Below are 19,832 nucleotides of genomic sequence, written 5' to 3'. Positions count from 1 at the left end.
ATAAGAGAGAAGATTATACTTCATATGATTCAACAAATCTTGGGTGTCAAAAAACGATGAAAACTTACTCAGGCTCCAATGATAGGGATGTCTATACTGGGGACTTTATGCATTATTATATTCTATAGGTTGTCCAGAAAGTTCGTGGCAATTTTTAAGAAAACTTCAAAGGCACATTTAAATTGTAATATACATTTATTTATATATGTATTTATTGAATTACATAAGTACCATTTTGTTCCACAACCTTTCCACTTTTTAAGAGATGTACATGTATATGTTATTTGTTGTCAGCCATTTCGACATATTCAGACCTGCACCAGTTATCAAAAATCGGCATGGACTTTCCAGACAACCCAATACGATTTATATAATAATATTGTTATTTCGTTCTGCATAAATACACATACCTTTTGGTTACATTCACTATGTATTTATCATATTAATTTACATTATAAATACCTAAAATCCGCAGAGTAACGATGACCATAAATAGAGGATACCGCTACTCACGAGCCAACATCAGTCTGAATTTCTGATCATGTCAAACAACATGTATGTAGAGACAGTTCCCGAAGAGTTAATGATTCAAGCCTCGTACGATCACAGATGAAAGATATCGATAGCCGCGAGTATCAGCCTGAACTTTTGATCACGTCAAAACACAACGTACACGAGGTACTCGAAGATGTTCGTGACTCCCTGGACGGACAGTCTCGTTCTACTGAAAGAATCAATCGCGTCCGGCACGCACCTAACACTTCTACTCGAATCTATCCATCGATGCATCTCTCGTGCATTCCTTTTACGGGGCTCCTCCAGCCGCGAGGAGGCTGGCATTCCAGAGGCCACGTTTACGACTCATTTCATTATTTTCGTGCTCGGCGAGTTCTAGCTTTCTCTCTTTATCTCGGCTGATAAACGAGGCTGCCTAGGCACCGGCGTATGTTGGCGTAGGTCGCGCACAGATAAGCCGTGATTACGAACGCGTAGGCGTTTCGTACTGTCGCGATAAGATCGATGAAATGGCCCGATAAGATCGATAGGAAGATCCACTCCTTAATAGCGGGAACCGAGGGCGCGCATAATTTAATAATATTGCATCCCGTCGCTGTGATTTACGATCGCCCGACGACACATAAAATCGCAGTGCTGATTTCTTTCTTTTTTTTTTCTTTTTTCTTTTTTCGGCTTCGCTGCCGTGCCAGTTTCGTAACGCGTTTGTTTCGTTTTATCATTATTATTCGTGCGCGAGAATGATCGTTATTAAGACGGATTTCCAACGTTTGCAATCATTGTAACCGAAAGTAAACAGTTGCATCGATACACTTTTGTTGACGGTAGGTTTGTCAAAGGCTCTTGGCCAGGGAAATTTTCCAGCGGGAATATTTTCCAAGCATTCGGGGGAATGAAAATTTGTTGGCACGAAGCCTGGAGAGTTTTGGAGCGCGAGCTAAAGTTTCACGTTCGGTTAGTTCCTGAACCTGCGATCTGTGTCGTGCAGTAGAATAGGTCATCTTCGTTCAGTGCGTGGCACATTTTATTCTAAATGAGGTGTAAAAATTCGAAATTAATTCTGTACCCTTTCTTCTCTTGTATGAACCGTTCGCTGCACAAATCGATTAACTCCACTTTTTGAAAAATCTTCTCGAAGTGTCCAAGCATTTGGTATAGTCATAACTTTTTACATTTATAATAACTTTCCTGAATAATAAAGATTAATACCATTAAACGACAAAATTTTGTTGGCCATTGAATAATAAATGATTTATTTCAGAGGCCAATTTAATCGCATTTCTCAACTTTTTGTTTTATGGAGTTAATCGATTTATGCAATGAACGGCTCGTATAATGTTCAACGTTCATCCGTGTTCTAAAATGAATACTCTGAGTATTCTAACAAATATAACTGGAATTTCTATTCTTTATTTAGAATACAATGTTCCCTGTTCAGCGTTCGTATTAATCAGTGTTGAAACATTTGGGTCCTGCACTTTCCCCTGGGGAGACAACGTACGTTTAGAAAAGAGACTCGAGAGGTTAATATTCCTCCGTTCCCAACAATTGTTTTTCACGATTTCTCCGTTCTCTACTACCTCTACAATATTAGTATCGGAATCAACGTCGTTGGCCGATTATGCCAGCCGTCAGGACGATATGTCGAACCGAAGAGAATGCAAGAGAACTTATCAGTCTTGCGAGCAGTTGCTATGGAAGGGGTCCCCGGAGTCACCTACCAGCTCGACCAGTCGGAATTTGCCATGTCTCGTTTATTAATAACTAGCTAAAGTACCAATACCTCGAAGGGGATTATAATATGTAACCAATTGCAGGAGAATGTTGCCGAACAGAATCTTCTCTTGTACCGAAATAGGACTCGAGATTAGCTTGTAAAACAGCGATTAGACGAACACCCTTTTACTTCGCTTCCTGTGAGACGCATCATCTCTGTGTGAACCTATATTTCGATGTGTCCGTAGCGAATTACGTCGTTAAATAAAGATGAAGCGAAATCAATGAGTCTTCCTCTTGATTCGTCTGCAGATTACTTGTTTGCGAAGTTTATTGCACTTGGATGGCATGAATCGTTTTTTGAGATTGATGAATGGAATCGAGATTAATATTTCTCGATCTAACATTCTTTAAGGAGAAATTGAATGAACTATTTAGTAAATGATCACAGAATGTCTGTATGTTTTTGCGAAATAGATAAACAGAGCTTTCAATCCGTCAGGACCATTGTTCTCGTAGGGTTACATTTTTTACATCAAGTTAAGTTACATTAAGCTTATTACTGACTCCATTTCCTTTTTTTATTTCAGGTAAGTCACCTAAACTGGTAGTAGTCGAGTTCAAGAGCTAATTTCATTAGAAATTTCTTCTCGCAGGTATTTATCATAATTCCTTGTTGTCCAGTGTTGTTCATTTTCTTTGGCCCGTGGACAAGCCTGGAGTATTTGGAACTATCGTAGCTGTAATAAATTACGTTTTCTTTGGCGAAAATCACGCCTTTAATATGCGTCGCATCTGCGAAAATTGAATAAAATATCTTGATATTCAATAATAAACAGTTATTCTCTACTGACTAGTATCCCTTTATATTACTGTACATTACTGTCCGTTTAAAGAAAACATAATTTATCACAGCGAAACCATTCACTATGTAACATATCCAAAGTATTCGTCCAGTTGATTACTTCCTTGAATTAATAGTTCCACTACAAACAAAAATAAGATCAACATCTATAAGATAAGGTTGTTTATTTATATAAACAGGGAGTGCAAGTCGCGAAAGAACTTTTGGGACAGTTTAATAGGTTGCGATTTATGTAGGTAACTGGTACGCATTAGACAACATTCCCCTAATAGGTCGAGCATTTCCCACGCGGTTCCAGGGTTCCTCCACGAAAGTAACCCCGTTAGCCTCGTTCGTGGGTCCTGGTTGGCGATCTCGCGTCGAACTTCAGGACAATCTGTCGATCCTAACAGAGTGCAAGAGAACTTATCAGTCGTCTTGCAAGCAGTTGCTATGCGTTATGGAAGGGGTCCCCGGAGTCACCTACTAGCTCGACCAGTCAGAAGTCAGTGTGTGGTAAGCCGGCCGGCCGCGCCGGCTCCTTTTCTGTCTTTGCTCCGTCGCACCTTCGAAAAATCGTGTCTCGTCTTCGCGTTCGATGCTACCACCGCATATCGATCGTGGAACTGGTCGATCGCTGGACAGAATCGCCTCTGTATCGGATAAACCGATTAAAAATCACAGAAATTAAGATCTCGCCCGAAATCGTCGAGCATCCGAGGTGTCCTACGATAAAGTTTCCGACGTCCATGACTTTCTCGAGAGAAGTGCTTCTTGCTGCCACGACGGAAATAATTGCTGGGTGATCAAAGGGAGCCCAGACGCGTACCTTCGCGTCGTATGGCATCGATAGCGACGAATGTGGGCAGAAAATTCTCGCTAACCGGGAGGAATCGACGTTCTTGCGCGAGAGGCAGAAACGTCTCCGAGCGGGAAGGAAGGGAACCGATATTGTGTTTTATTTCTGTTTGTAATCGACGAGAGTCCATTCGACGAAAAACAGATTGACGTAACAGTCGGATTATCGAGTTCCAAGTGAAACGACACGGTGATACTCAGGAGAGCTTAAGGAGATACTCGTAGCGACGACGCGTTTTAGATGGAAATTGGAGACACTGAGAGTGGATCAATTTTTGGAGCTCGGTGTGTGTTGCAATCTTTTTATACTCCTTTTTATACTCGGTGAGTTCGTCAGATTCGCGATTAGGAACGATAATAATAAATATATATAACTGAGAAAGCGATGGAGCTCGAAGAGAAGTAAAAGAGGAAAGATGAATTCTTCCAACGACACAAGAGTGATATTGTCGGCTGCGTACTGAGTGCTCGTTAGTTGTCGGCCGAATATCGATCTGGTCGATTCGAAGAAAGAATTGTTTCTTCGGGACGCGTACAAGAAGGCAATCGAGGAATCAAGGAGGGCACTCGCAAGGCGAATCTCAGCTCATTGAAAATGTGAGAACGAAGATGCGTGCATATCGAATGGTGTAGGAGGAACTTTTTTCAAGGGTAGTTCGGTTCTGGTCCCGTTTCGTTCAGGAAGAAAACATGATTATGACGCACACGGAAGAAGCGACGTCGACTTACGAGTCGAAAACACAGACGAAGCAGATGAACGGACACTCGATGGTGAATAAACAATCATTCTTTCAGTTAAAAATACAGAGTGGCCCGCAATGAGTGGTACAATATAACACAAATCGATTCTATGAATAAAAATGTACCTAAAAGGGGAAATAAGATTTCTTCCTGGAGGACTCTATTTTCGAGAAAATCGATGTCGAAGTTGGTGGGGGCTGGTGCTCATCTAAAACTGTGTTTATACAGAAAACACAAAGAGGAAAATAGTATTTCTGAATATAAATTACTTTTATATACTAGTTACTTAGGCATTTATACCCAGGTACATTGAATCGAGTTGCAGTAAGACGAGCGCGTGCTCCAAACAGGTTTCAAGATCAGTTTTCTCGAAAACAGGACATCCTACGAAAAGATTTTATTGTACGTTTTGGGTTCATTTTTGAACGTAGAGTCTTCTCCTTTTTTTTTATTATACCACTCATTACAGGACATCATGTTTATGCACGAACTTTTTCGTGTATTGTGACTTTTTTAAATGGCACAATGTGGAAAAGAATATTTTATAACGAATCTCGTGACTCGAATGCAATATCGCGAATTCCAAGGTTCGAGGAGCATGATGATTTGCATCATGCAGAAATGGGCAATAATTTTAGTCGAAAAATAAATAAAGAATTATAAAGCAACGTATGCATTACGAAAAATAAAGACAGTAACGTATATATTACGTTTACTGGACTGAACGGTTAAGTCTTCTCTTTGTTGTAAAATGTTTCTACAATGCAAATTCTAATCTTCTTAACGAATACCTGATAAAAAGCCGCTTTATCATTTATTCGTTGCGCGAAATTTGTATTTAGATAAGAGTTTAATATCTCTGGATGTATCTGCCGATACGGCGCCGTTCAGTCAGACGTAAAATATTCATGTTTTTTCGCAGTGAAACTACTCGTTCGAAAAATTTGTATTTCTGGCATAGGAATATCCATCGTTTGCAGAGGGCAAGAATATTATTATTTATTTCGTAAACTTGATTTCTGTTCAAAATGGCGACATTGACTCGAGCGCTTTTTGTCCTACTGATGTATCTTAAAATCTCCCAAACAAGCCCATCCTAACTCTCGTTATTATTTTAATGACATCCGCCTAAGCAGCGCTCGAGAAGATCATCATTACTTTAGGATCTTAAGGATTTAATGTTGGCTAATCCGAGTGCTCTGCAAGCATGTCACTAGCCTCTTTTTCGTAACCTGTTTTTCTTCAACAACCACATGCTCCTGAAGAACAGTTCACGTGCTCCTGTCTGTTTATCACTTGAATATTTATGCAAATACGTTGCTTCTCTTGCTCTCTTCGCGTGTCTGCCACACATGTACAATTACTGCTTATTGCTAGTGCAAAGATTTCCTTCAAAGGTTTCCCTTTTTCGCAGAGATCTTACCTACCCTCTTTTATTTGTCCAAGTCTTGAACTTGTGGCTTCTGAATGTACTCGACGCTTTCTGAAGTTTAGTCAAAGAAACAGTGTTTCAAACGTGACCAGGTTTAACCACGCGTTGCTTGTTGCCTGCTAAACAATGACGGGCAATAATTTAATTTGATGATAAATAGAAACATCGTATATAGCCAATCATTTGCTACGATTATCCAATCAAACACTTGCTCGGATTAGCTTTCCTCCATTCAACTTGCAATTTAATTTCATTTTATAATTCAAATTGCAATTTTTGTCGAGCAAGTCGCGGATCTGGAACTGTTTATCCTTTATACGTACGAAATTTTTATCTAGAAATTCCACCTACGCTTAGAATTAAAAAGGAATGCTTTAGATTAAGAGGCATTAAAGAGGAATTATTCCCCCATTTTCAAGACGCGACGATCAAACGAAATTCGTTCGATTTGTCAAGATTTCCATCGTGTAACATCTCAAACGCGAAGCGAATTCCTTAAAAATCGAACTCGTTGGCTTGGCTGATTTACATTGGCGCTGGTCGACTTATCGCGATATATCGAAAAAGCCGCAGATAAGTGCGTTATTTATTCTGAAATTAAAACACGTATCTAATAACACATTTATATTTAGTTCGCCCGGTATCGTATCACTCGTGACTTCCAGCGTTCTCTTCTCGTCGCGTCGCGACTCATCGATGCGCTAAACGTCTTATGCAAACGCCAATTATTCTGTTTATTTTTTTCCGCGCAATTCTTTGTTCGTCCACATTCCGGATTCGTGGTCCGTTTTTATTTTAATCGAAACGCGAGACGAAATTTTGTTGACAATTCCTCGAGTACAAGAACGCTTGAGGAATATTTATTATATCTTCTTTTTTTCGGGATAGAAGTATTCCTTATTTAGTTTGATATTCAAAAATGAGGAAACTCGTTTAAATTCTGTTTTATTGAACGATTATCTTTATTAATCGAGTTCGAGTTGAGTCAAATAATCACTGAGAAGGAGTCATTCAAAAATACAGAAGAGAATGATTTTCATCGGCTTGCGAACATAATATTTGTGATAAAACTGTTCCTCCCTTTTTTATTCACTGCACGCAAAAATTACTTTCAGCTAGAGTTATCTTCGGTTCTCTTAGTTTACACTAGAGAATAAAACTGCGGGATTGAAACTCCGTTGTAGAATGATCCCGATTAATCTTGGCATTCCAATTTGCTTTCTGGTGTTTGACTGTTCTCGTGCCACGCGTGATATCACGGTCGAGTAATTGATCGAGGGGGATTTTTCGATGGTGACTGTGGTCGGCCAGGTTATTCCCCTTACGGCTCGTGCCATGAATGAATTAACGTTCCACCGCAAAACGAAGGCCGAGCCGATAGTGTGCGTCTTCTTGAACACCTTGACACCGAAAATGTTCGTTCAGACGACCATTTCGGGGGACTGCATTCGGTGCAACCGTTTACACTCGACTGCATCGTGGCGACGAACAATGTACGGAATGATTTCGAAACTGGTACGAGCCTTGGCTATTTTCTAATCGATAAATGTTGTTATCGATTAGAAAAGAAAGGTGTAGAAATTAATTCCGTAGTTTTACATTCAGTCGATTATAACAGTAGTTTAAGTAAAAATATTTACTCATCATTCTAAGTTCTCAAACCGATCTCGTGTAGATTACAATGGGTCAAATGTCATTTAGTTATACTTGTGCTCTCCTGGAATATCCGATCGAGACAAAAATTAAAATCTGCATGATTTTTGCTTATAAATAAGCACTAGGTCTACCTCGGAAATGCACAGAATTAATTTCCACTCTTACTATTACAGTATTTAAATTATTCTGGAGAGATATCAACGAATCCAGAAATCAGGAAAGTAATATATAATCCTTCCACTTGCACAGTGAATCGATTCATGTAAAATGAACAGGTAGTCCCATTAAAGAAACAAGTGCTGCACACTGCACCTGCACGGTTGCGCTAAATAGAGGAACTAGTCATTGAAAAAGTGAACTTTATCGTTACCGTTCAACGAGTACTTTTCTTTTCGCGATGAAGTCACATTTGAAATTCGTTTAATGCATCCCCGCGCGATATTCCTGTCCCCTTATCGAATTCGCGGCAGTCGAAGCGCCCGTTCGATAACTGTATTCGATCGTTTAAAAATCCCGGTTCGACCGTTCCGAGGAAATTCAAATTTGCCCGAGATAAACACGAACGTTCAATTTCCTGGCCGCTAATAAAAATCAGTGCACGAATTGATAAAACTAGTTTCATTTCGCTGGACTCCGAATTCTCTCTTATCCGGCACGATTACGTATTCATAGAATTTTCCATACGGCTTGGCCGGTTATCGTGTTCCCCAACAGCTGACAATGAATGAACGAGTTTTCTTGGTTGCTTCAAGTGCAGCACTTTGTTAGAGATAGCCTCGCGGATTTATTGCCGAGCGGATGCAAGAACTGCCGATAACTCTGATAATATCCTTCCCCCGAGTCGGAACGACATTGTTAGCATTTCGCGTGACGGCGTGTGGGGTCTTCTGTTAATAATAATTCGTTAACCGTTTAGAGAGGATTGGAAGAAAGAGTGAATTAATAAATAGACTGGAGACGTTCGAGCAAATTCATACTTTCACCGATGATAAATTGGAATTTAAAGAAAAGTGTGCATATCCTCGTACGTTCTTCCATATTTCCACTTGCTATAAATGGACAAACATTCTATTAATAAGGCGTAATATTCGTCTGACTCGTCAGACCTGAGAGTTATTTATCTCCACCTTTTGACTAGTGGATTTGAAACATCTTCGTGACTTGCAATTATTATAGTCAAAGCTAGAATTTTTAATTTATATGTCCGGATATATAAAAGTAATTTTGATATAAAAGTCAACGTACACATCAATATCCATCAAGTGGCCAAAGATTTAATTTTCAATTAGTCGATCAATAAACAACGCATGTCTAGACCAACAAACATTAGTTTTCATTATTTTCAATTAAAACCGTCGTCGACGTGTATAATTGCGTTAAGCAGGCGAGTTGTCAGCTAATCGTCCACGCAACTTTATTCGTTTCGATTGAGTATGAAAAGTCGGGGGCGATAAGCTTGTTTATTGCTGGGTCGTTCGATTGGATATTAATAATTCCACATGATTCGTCTGAAAAAAAGAACTACATCGGAGGAAACGCCAATGCCAGTCCCATCGAAGCTTTCGTCTTCGTCGGTTCTTTTTGAATCCGGTGACGACTTTATTGCTGCATCGCCCTTGCATTCTCGTGAATACAAATTTCCTGAGAAATTGTATATTCTTATGCACCGTTTGTATCTTTCCTTTTATCCTCGTGACACCCGAGTCGACTCGTTTTTCTTGCGCAATGAAGTCGACGAAATCTCATTCCCAAACTCGATTTTGTTCGTCTCCACACGTAGATAAATGATTATCTGATTTCGCAGAAATTGAATGCGTAACCTAATCTTTTTCTTTCTGTTTGAAAATGTGCTTTATTATCTGACAGGTTTTAATCAGTTTCTATGGCGAGAGTTGAGTCCTCGATAAATTGCCTGGAAATTAATTTGCAGTGTTCGGTAACAAAACGACATATTTGATCGATCGTATTAAATATACTCATTTATTTGGTTGCAACATCCTGAATGTCATAGGGATGGACGTAAATCGCTAATTCGTCATTACCTCGAGAGTGCTTTAATACGTTTACTATGAATAGCGTGTTCGATTAACCGACTTCTATTTTGGTATTTCAGTCGATGCGAGGATTTTGTTGAGGTCTCAAATTGTCGTATCTCAAACTGAGTCCAAATTCTATTAGTAACGTTTCCGATCGCATGAATATTTCATACGCATAAATTAACCGAGTTATATAAGGTAGAAAGACATCAAATATCCAAGCAAAAGGTTGAAAGATCCTCCTGCTTTTCACTTAAATATACAATTCTTTAATATTAGTATAAATTAACCAGAATATCCTCCTACATTTCACTGAAACATATCTCTTCTTTCTACCTTACATATACTTCCTCCTGAACTCTAAAAGAAATAATTAAAAGTCCGTAATCGATGAAAAATTCATTCACTTATCGTTTTTATCACCCCAAAAAGTGCTATTCATCGAGATATCAGACGAGCAATCAACAAGTCACACGAAATTCGATTAGTATCCGGAGATGCGCGATGCCCGATGCGGGCATTGAAATCACCATTCTAAAACTGTCCGTAACGGTGCTCCACGCTCAGAGCTTGTCACGATGGCGTCGATAAATACTTCCTACAATACATGTACGCTTGTTGCACGCGCGAACGCGACTTTTTCCTTTCGGTTGAATCGTTTTTGTTGCCACAAGAACTGCATACATCATCTCTGATCGGGGATCGAAGCCATCGAGACTTGACTGGCGCTAGACACGAGTCAACGCTTATGCGACTTTGTTGCGTTTGCGGCCACGTAGACGGGCTTTATCGCGGCTGTGAACAGCATAGTAAACTCGCGCGAATGTTGCGGATGTTTCGCGACGAAACACATCAAGATGCGTTCGCTTATGGCAGTACGCAAACACGAGCGCGTTGTCGAAACGTGCTTACACGAATTCGCGGCGCGCATGACGATTCAGCGACGGAGTGAGTGCTTAATCGTGGATGATAATGAGCACACGATACGGTGGGTAAGGTCAGTGCAGATATTTGCACGGCGCTCGTCGTATCTATTGCATGAAACTTTGTTGCTCACCGGTTTTGCATTTGTGGTTGCCTATCCTCGGAACGACTTTACTCCTGAACGACTGCGCTTATTTTTATTTAGGCAATTTAATCCCCGATGAAGTTCTGCTTGTTAATTATTAGGGAACGAAAATGGCAATGAGAAGATTGAATTGGATTGGGATATTTTTAGTAATTGATGGAGTGGAATCGTTGGTAATTAGTGAAGTTGACTCTTGAAGAAAATAGTTTCTTTCGTAAAAAGGATATTATGTAGATCAAAAGTTCATCAATGACATGAATTTTAATCATTCTTGAGAGGATTGCACAGTTTCAGTTACAATCGCGTGAACTTTAACGCTAAGTTCGCGATGCTCTCGCAAGAAACCCAAAGCTATACGCTTATTACGGTGCTCCCGGCGAACGCAAGCCTCTAAATTCCAGACTTTACCGACATCGCTGATATTTAAATAGCGCGGCGAACAGCGCAAGCACTTTCGTCGGAACACGCCGATGTCGAAGGAATCTCGGAACAAAACCGTGAAATCTTCGTAAGCCGAGCGAAAAACCTTCTGTGACTACTTTGATCGTTTTTCTTAGAAACATCGAGTACGAAACAAAACCGTGGTTTCTTATTAAAAAAGAAGCAACTGAACCTTAGGAACACGCAACAGAATAAATGGAACACGTGCATCTCATGTGTACTTTCACACGATTGTAGGGTTAAACATTGAATTAAATAAATTAGGTGAATAAATATCGTACATGCACTACTTACTGATGAAACGAAACAAACCTAACTTGCTCCACCATAATTTCTCAAGGGCTAGTCTCAGATACCTCAGCCTCAAGGTTCGAGAGACTCATAGTTGCTCCTTCAAGAAACGGCTGGATCATAAGATTGACCGTTCTCGCGGCTTCATTACACCTGCGACAAAGCAGCGTTTCCTGGTTCCAAACGAGGCCATTGAATGGTTAGAACGCCCCAGGTCCGAAACTCTGACGTTAACGGTAACTAGCTCCTTTTCGAGATTAATGATCGCAATCCTGTCGTTTTATTATCGAAAATCCAGCGTCGTAACATCGAGTCACGGTGGATATGGCGATCTAATCTGCGCGAAGACGTATGGCACCCGGATTTCTTCGTGGTTCAGCGAATCGTTGCCGTACACGTTGCGGTCCTTACGGGCGCCGGGTCGTTGCGCGAAACTCCTTATCGTCGGTCCAGCTACGAAACGGGGAAACAAAACGGCTTGTTGCTGCGCCCGGCGCTTTGCTGAAGTTACTAACAAGCCTTCCTAGTTGGTAACCCTTCCCGCCTTCTCCTTTTCCACGTCGAGGAGCCAGAAAAGAGTACCGACACACCACGAGCCGGAGAGAAAGAGATTTATCAGCGAACCACCGCGAGACTAGCAACCCGATAGACGTGCAGATAGGCCGTCGTTTAAATAAATTACCCTCCGCAGGCTTGGCCTCCTCCCTGCGTTCCTCCCCCCGCCGGTTTGGCCACGCTACACCACTTGGCGCATACTTGTTGCCACCCCTTTCTTCACTGTTTGATCTAGTTTAACCCTAGGAGAACTCCTGAGGGCGAATTCCGCGGATGATTGCTTCTGGGTCATGTGTCAGGTCATCTCACAAGTTCCTGCCACTTGTTCTGCTATTTAAATTTATACGTTAACCGTATCTTTGATACATTCACCGCCAGACTGATTCACATGGAAATGTCTAAAGGGTTACATTTTGTCTTGAGACAGTTCCAAAGTAGAGAATCTAAAATTTGTCGTGTTACTTATTTTCATTAACACTTAGCTCTTAAAAGTAATTGCTGAAGTTCCTTAGTGAAAAACTCTGTCACCCATATATGGGTGACGCAGTGTTCAACGTGTTAAGTGTTACGAAGAAATGGAATTAGTGATTAACAATCAACCTCTTTTTCTACGTCGAAAATTTCCGCATTCTTTTATTAAATATAAACATGAGCTCATAAAGTGACCTGATAGTGTTGTTTGTTACTGTTTAAAAGGGTTGTGATGCTCCGAAAGGAAGTCCTTTTTGGGAATTAATTGCAAAAGCAGATGCGAGTGTTACAACGTCCTCTTTTGCAGGGTGTTTATATGTATATCGTACAGTAGGAAAGTATTTTTTGGAGCAATTTCATCTGCTTAATATCCTCAAGACGTGCAACTACCTTACCCCTAAGGGAACGTAGCGCTTTAGAAATTTTATCGCGAAGCAACCTATAACCTTTATACGGGATATTATTGATGCTTGGTCAAATATAAAAAAAAAAAATGCAAAGGAACACCGCGCAAATACCATTACATTTCCCTTATCTCGCGATTAACGAAAGTTGCATCAACACCCGAGGTCGTTAGTAGTCATGCAAATATTTACAGTGGCATACATTTACCACGTGTCGTAACGAGTGTTGTTGTTTGCATCTGATCGAAAATATGCCACGAGTGGCTGTTTACGTCTTACTCGCGCGAAATGACTTAACAGTTAATAATTAAAAAAAAAAATGTTCGTCATACACTCGATGCGATTACGAACGGATTACGAATGTCTAATCGAAATCGTCGAACCACTCGAAATTCGGCGACACTCGAATTCGTCGTTCGGTTATCGCGAGCGCTATCGCATTCTTTGTATCGACCTTCTTCGATGCTCGAAGAACGAATCGTAATTAACGCGTTAATTATTGAAAAAGCAAGATATCATCTGTCGGACGTAACCAATCAAAAAGGACGCTTATTGTGAATCGCTGAGCGATAACCTCTAGTGTGCATGCCTTTGCTTTATAAGCTCTCGATCATATTTAAAAAAAAAAAAAGGGAAAAAACAGAAGGGATCGCGTTGGCGCAATGACTTCTTGAGGATACATTATACGGAGTACGGGGTGGGATGCAAGAAGAACATGCGGGGAGGAGAAAAAGTCGTGTATCACAGCGTTATAATTAGCCGATAGCCGGCAGAGACCCGTTCTGTGAGCTTGATTGCGTTTCCATCGACTTTCGCGCTATCTTCTGCACAAATTTTATACGAACGACGAACGACGAAGACACCCTGTAGAGATTTATTCTCAATGTTCGTTCCATTGAATAGTTGTCGAGATAAGTCCTCGTGAAATATAGCCTTATCGCGGAGGGTATGTTAAACTTATGGTAGTACTTCGATGGAAAAGTTCCATGTAAACATTCCTTGCAAGTCGAGACGCTATGTTGGGGGTACCTTAAAAATTCTTTGAATAAAAATGTTTTGTCCTAGAAGTCAACTCGTGTCTTGTAGTTGATATTAAATTGGTCCCCATAAAGACATTGATTTCGACTTCATTTATTCACATAATTTTGATATGCATACTTCTTAATTGAAGTTCTTCGAATGAAAGTAATTTATCGTAGAAATCAATTGAAGACTCGTGGTTGAAACGTCATTAAACTGCTTCCCGTGTAGACTTCGTAGATTTCGACTTCATTTACTCGCATAATTTTGACATTCGTTTCATAGTTGAACCAGTAAATGCTGTTTAACAAGTAACACGTAAAAATTTGTTTAGATTCTTCTCCTTCAAACGATAATAGAAAACAAACAATCCTTCATTCATTTCTCGAGGAATAACAATAAGTGTCTGAATTACGCAATGAAATATTCCACAGTAGACGAATAAAAACGTAACTATCCAATAGAACAAACGTCACGAATAATACGTTTCTATTCTTATCGGCTATTCGGATAAAATTCTGGCCATCTATGCGATACGAGGATCGTCCCTGAACGTGATTCACGTGTGCAAAACAATCGTGAAATGTCAATAGCCATTTTTCAATTGTCTTTATCTATTTACTTGTTGGTAGCTCGGTTCAATGCATGCCAAGGCTGCAGGGACTGATAACAATGTTAACATGTCGAAACACAGGCGACGATAATGGGCGAACTAGTACACAGATGGATGTTTATCCAGCGGAAACATCGCGCCGATAGACCACCTATCGCGATTAAATCTTAATTCTCTCGATAGCCATCGCTGAAACCGTCGCGGAACACCCGTTAAGTATGGAAGAATTTCAGGACCTCGGAGTGCCAACACCTTGGTAAAAAACGAGGATAGATTGGCGAGCAGATAAGGCTTGGGATATTCAACTCGGTTGCATGCAATGTTGCTGCTTCGCGAAGCCGGAGATGAGTTATCTGCAACGTAGGAAAATGAAGATGACCGAATGATGATCTAGGTCCTTTCTTTTAATTGCTGACATGCTTTACGGAAATTGTTTTCGATTTTATAAAGATGATTCGTTAGAATTAATTGTGTTCATATATTACCTCGATTATTGCAAGAATCCAGGTCTGATTTTCTGCAGTAATCGAGATCTTTTGTATCTCACTGATACCAGTCGCATTTCCTAGTTTCTTGTACCCCAAGATTCTTTCTTCGCGTACCTACATAATTGATTGTATTACATATATATTCTGAGCATACTTAAAGCCAGAATCATTAAAATCGATCAAGTAGTTTCAAATATAATTAATCGTGAAAACGTTGTCGGTCTTCCACCTTACCAGTCTCATGAAAATAAAATGTTAGCCAGAGGTGTGAAATGCATATTTGTTCTTCGACGACGGGTTTATCACGCAATAACGCATAGTCGCGGCTGAGATCGTCGGGATAGTGTTGCGTTTGCCAAGCCGCAGCCGATTTTTACAAGGATGTAGGTTAGATAATCGATGCGCTGTCGTATCGACGTAACTATTAAAATATCGTATGGCGCAGGAATCCGATCGCCTAAGCGGATCTGAAATAGAATTCGTCTTGCTCTATGTGATTCGTGAAAGCGTTGCCACCGACCTGGCGAACGGGACATGCACGATGTATCAGGCTCGCCCGATATATTAAGTTATCGAGATGTCTGGTTTTCGCTCGGCGGTTCAACGAACGCGTCTTCGACCAAAATTCTGACAAGTTTTCTAACGATCATTAGACACACGCACACACACGCACACCTTGACCTACTTCGATCAATTAAGAATAGCACAAGGCTGAGAACTCGAGGAGAGCCAGCCACGCTTTGTATTCGCGATACACGACGCTTTGCAACTTGCGCAAGGGACAAAAATTGGCTCGACGACGCGTGTGAACTGACAACACATGATGAACTTCCTGTTCACGCCCCGTCTGTTCGGAGCTCGCGAAATTGGAAGAAGTCCGATAGAGAATTGAATTTTTGGTTCGTGTTTCCATTATTTCCATCACTGCTGGAAGCTGGAGTGAGACAGTTTGTTTGGTATTAGAGTAAATTTATAATAAATATTTTTTTATATTTGAAGCACATTTTAATTACTGATGCGAATAGATATACACATTTTCCCTTGTTCCGTTTAATTTTCTCTAAACGCGCTTGACCACCTGTTGAGACTCACTTTTTCAACTCGATAAAAAAGTAACTCCAGCATTACTATTTTATTAAAAATATCTAAATAAACATTATTTTTGTATTACTCAATATATCTGTAACAAACTCAGCACACAGATCATCCAGCAAATCAATTGTTTCCCAAAAAAAATAATTGTTAAATGTACCTATGATTTTCACTGGTCCAGCTTCTCCCCTTGATACATTTTCATTTGAATTATTAACAAAAAAAGTGTTTGAATCCTCCGAGAATATTCCTCGATCATTCCTTTTGTACCCTGTGCTCCACAGGACCACTTCTCGACTCTTTGTCGCGCATTGTTAGAATTCTGGCGTGTGCAAGTCTAAATTTAGACTGACGGAAAAGTGCAAGGTGTACCGCCTCGTGGATTGGCAGGGAATTTTCATTGCACGGTAGACTGTCCATCGTGCACGGTTCGTTAAGTGGCGCACTTGAAACGCAATTCATCGTAAGCGTAAGTAATTACAGCTTCCACAGATGTTTTGTTCGAATGCATTAATGACTCGTCGCAACCCCGACGCAGTCATACGTCGGTTACCGTGCCGTTCTAATCTTCCCCGTCAGTAATAGGACGCCAGTACCGGTTGACTCTTATTATTAACCTCTTCCACGTTGCTCACCTTCGACCATGCTACACGACCAGCAGTTACTCGCGTGTTGGTCTTAATACGATCATAATTCGTGGAAAAAGAAACGACGAAATTCCAAAGATAAATTCCGGTGAAAGCACTTGATTGTTTGATAATCTATAATTCTATATCATATTCCATGGAGATACTGTAATCTTCGAAGCGTTGGAGCGTATGCAGCATTGATCGCATGCTTTAATATCGATTTATTTCAATTCTTAGGTTGAAGAGTCATCTTTGCTCCAATATCTCATTTTTCTGGTATTCAATTCCTTGAAAATAATTCTTCTTCTTCTTCTGGTTCCTTTAATTTTATTTCCTTCTATTTGTCTTTCTGTTTTATCTTTTTACCTTTATATTTTCTCTATTTTTATATTCTATAGTATGAGACCAAAATTTAAAATGTCACAAGACTGGTATCCAAAAATAGAATCCCTCATTTCGAATTCACGGAATCGATTACAGTCTCTGTCGAATGACTGTTCATTCCGCTATAAATGGAAACCTTTCTGCATGAATACATTCCGATATCACGTCGCGCAAATCCGATTCGTGCTCGATTTAGAATGAATACGTAATTCTGACAGACGCTGAACTGGTTTTGCTAATAAATTTTTGATCGTTCGTACATCGCGTCTGGTCGTACGTACCGTCTAAGTAGCAGTACGTGCATTTATGACGCATATAAATTGATCGTTCCGAACGAATAATACGTATCTGGTACCTATAATGATCGACATTTCTTGTCTCCCTGATTTACATAATCGTCAATTGTCTGTTATTCGTGTAGATTTTATAGAGTGCCTCGAAGCAAAGTTGAATTAATCAATTCAAAGTCGAGATTATTTTTCGTGTACAGGAAGACATTTTTGAAATTCTTAAAATATTTGTTATGACAGCTTTCTATGATTATTTTGGTTGTTTTGTAATATTATTGACAATGCCTTATCTGTTAACGAGGATAAATAATGAAATAAAATAACGAATATTCTGGGAACCCTCGAAAATGAAATAATTTATTTAAGAAACGGATCATCCAGCAAATCAATTGTTTCCCAAAAAAAATAATTGTTAAATGTACCTATGACCTAATACCTTATCCAAACGGATATGATACAAAAGTAAATTTCTTTCGTTCTATACAGGTCACGCCATCTCCCTACAGCACTTGGTGTATCGTTTTACATTATTCCATTCTTTTATGTTCTATTCTTCCTTCCTCAGCCAGTTACAATGGAGCAACTGTTGCTATTTATCGTTAGCAACCGATGGGTCATTTATTATTTAGCTCGTAAGTTCATTTTTCTTGGACGTTTCGATTGATACCTCTTTAAAAAATAATTTGCTGTCTTTTACTTTAACTTGCTATACATTTATACAAATTCGAATTTCTAAATAGAAAATTTGAAATTCCATCTCAGGTTCTTATCGTGCCAGCACTCGCGAGCTTCCCTATCGATAATTTCTCGAGGATTCGCTTCTCCGTCTGGCATCGTTTCCTGTTTCGTCGTTGCTTCTTTTTTCCTTCCCCTCTTTTCCTGTGCCTGTCGCGGTAGATCTCTCCGCTGTAGGTTGCAGGATCATTTGCCATTAATCTAACGATATCTGTCGCGATTACCCAGGTAAGATTCGTCGAGCACTGCGAGATTTATCTAATCGTTCGTTCGACTAAGTTTTCTCATCGTCGTTCTTTCTCGCGACGCGGACGATTGGATCTGCGACTCGTAAGTCTTCGGTTAAATAGGAAGGAAATTAATCCTCGTTATAAAGTCCCGACTTGCAAATCGCGTAATCGTTTCTGGCAAGTGGGAAATCAATACGCGTTTATTGATTTGCGGGAAGAATGGATGTCCACTGGCGATACCATCTCTTTCTCCACATTTCAAAGCAATTATCGGAGCTGGCTAAAGCTAGTAAAATGGATGTTAGGAATAAGAGGATTATGAAGAGCTAGTAGAAGGATAACATTGTCCAGAGGTCCTTGGACCTAGGAGATCGTAGAAATACATAGGAACAAGCCAAGGAACTCTCGAGCCTCATCCGCGGCAGTTAGCACTCCGTTGAGCCATCATGCTAGGTGATTACCCAATTCCGACCTAGACCTATCCCACGAAACTTACATTAAATCTTCTGTTAAATCCAAGTACCTGATGCACTCGAGACTGATTGAAAAGGATAGGAAAAGCAATGGGCGACAGCAATGATTGAAAATAGCGCGAACGCCAGCCACCGTTGCGCGTCTAGATTAATTCGACGATTGCACGTGCTTGCCTCTATAACAGTGTTGCAACGATCTTATTCCGTGCGACTTTAAAAATAGACAGCCGGCGGAACTTGTCACCGACTTTCTCTGCCGTCTTAGAAACGGCTCGCTTGGTATTCACTGACGTGCCGGGCTGTGACAACGACGAACCTCGTTGCACTTCCGCCAATTTCTCTACTTGAAATTCATCGACCCATGGTATTTAAATTTATGGATGGAAAAATGACAAAACAACGAGGATGGATTAATTTGCAGACCTTGTTGCTCTGTTTTGTTGCGTCATGAGTGAAATACAAAAAATATACGTTATGTATGATAAATATATTCTACAGTTAATGTAATAATATTTTTCTTTCGTTTTGCATTAGTGCACGTGTCTCTTGGTTATGTTCATTATAGTTTATTATAGTAGTTTGTAATGCTTAGTTTGTAAATTCCATTTTAATAGTTGCGAGCAGTGATCGATTTCGAAGAATAACATTCCTTCACGTTCACTATCCCGAACCTAATATGACTACTAGCCACAGCCCGTGTTTAACTATAAAAACGTCGGATTTCTCAATGGTTGCATACCTTGAGCTATCCATGGTCATTGAATCAGGTTTACACCAACAGGGACGAGCGAGTGCGCAAGAAGTGCATTTCAGAATGCACACGCGCGTGCATATACACAGAAGCACGT

The 19,832-nt window shown here is 40.1% G+C and overlaps 1 protein-coding gene across 3 annotated transcripts in view; it reads left to right on the top strand.

Annotated features, from left to right (window-relative positions):
- LOC128894619 (glycogen-binding subunit 76A) overlaps positions 1 to 19,832 on the top strand; it is a 58,838-nt gene that overhangs the window by 21,453 nt on the left and 17,553 nt on the right. The window contains exon 1 of one of the 3 annotated variants that reach the window (XM_054156462.1): positions 3,578 to 4,705. The exons of 1 other annotated variant lie outside the window; for it this stretch is intronic. In XM_054156462.1, the coding sequence (XP_054012437.1) occupies positions 4,625 to 4,705 (81 nt within the window). In that variant the 5' untranslated portion in view covers positions 3,578 to 4,624. Of the gene's footprint in view, positions 1 to 3,577; positions 4,706 to 16,659; positions 16,713 to 19,832 lie in introns of those variants that run through there. One more of the 3 variants, XM_054156464.1, reaches the window with a different exon arrangement.

This window comes from Hylaeus anthracinus, unplaced genomic scaffold (genome assembly GCF_026225885.1).
Source record: "Hylaeus anthracinus isolate JK02 unplaced genomic scaffold, UHH_iyHylAnth1.0_haploid 4, whole genome shotgun sequence".
Lineage (NCBI taxonomy): Eukaryota > Metazoa > Arthropoda > Insecta > Hymenoptera > Colletidae > Hylaeus > Hylaeus anthracinus.
The sequence above is the reverse complement of the archived record's forward strand: the minus strand, read 5'-3'. Positions and strand labels throughout refer to the sequence as shown.